Source organism: Austrofundulus limnaeus, unplaced genomic scaffold, assembly GCF_001266775.1.
Source record: "Austrofundulus limnaeus strain Quisiro unplaced genomic scaffold, Austrofundulus_limnaeus-1.0 Scaffold3187, whole genome shotgun sequence".
NCBI classification, from domain to species: Eukaryota; Metazoa; Chordata; class Actinopteri; order Cyprinodontiformes; family Rivulidae; genus Austrofundulus; species Austrofundulus limnaeus.
In genome coordinates, this window is record NW_013955589.1 from 4789 (window position 1) to 5369 (window position 581).

Genomic DNA, 581 nt, shown 5'->3' on the forward strand with positions numbered 1-581 from the left:
ACACTGGTTGTTTACAAACCAGTATCACACTGGTTGTTTACAAACCAGTNCTGAGTCCTGATCCAGACTCTGAGTCCTGATCCAGACTCTGAGTCCTGATCCAGACTCTGAGTCCTGATCCAGACTCTGAGTCCTGATCCAGACTCTGAGTCCTGACCCAGACTCTGAGTCCTGACCCAGACTCTGAGTCCTGATCTGCTGTAATGAAAGAATTTAAAGTTTTAATCTTCTCTGACAGGTTCAGACCCATCAGGATTAATTAATCTGGATTAGTGACACCAGGTCCCAGTCCTGTCAGAGGTCTGGTCTCAGTGGCTCACCAGCAGCTGTCTCAGGTAGGACTGGGTCAGACCCCTCAGCTCCTCCAGGGTGTAGTCCTCAGGCATGGGCAGACGGCTGATGTGGGGCACCAGCTGGACCAGGGGGGCCTCCCCCTGCTGCAGGCTCAGGACCACCCGCAGGATGTTGGCCACGCGCTTCGCCATCTCTGCAGGGAGGGGGAGGGGCAGGGGGCGGGGTCAATACAGTTCACTAAAACTAATGAAAACTGAAACAGAACTAACATAAATAAAAACTAAACA

At 52.2% G+C, this 581-nt stretch overlaps 1 protein-coding gene across 1 annotated transcript; it reads right to left on the bottom strand.

The window, feature by feature from the left end:
• Nucleotides 1–206: 206 nt before the first annotated feature.
• Nucleotides 207–487, bottom strand: LOC106511762 (nuclear pore complex protein Nup98-Nup96; the record flags this gene model as incomplete). Its single annotated transcript, XM_014000501.1, is given in 1 exon segment — nucleotides 207–487. A coding segment is annotated over 1 exon segment (179 nt), but the record flags the coding sequence as incomplete, so codon positions are not given.
• Nucleotides 488–581: the final 94 nt, after the last annotated feature.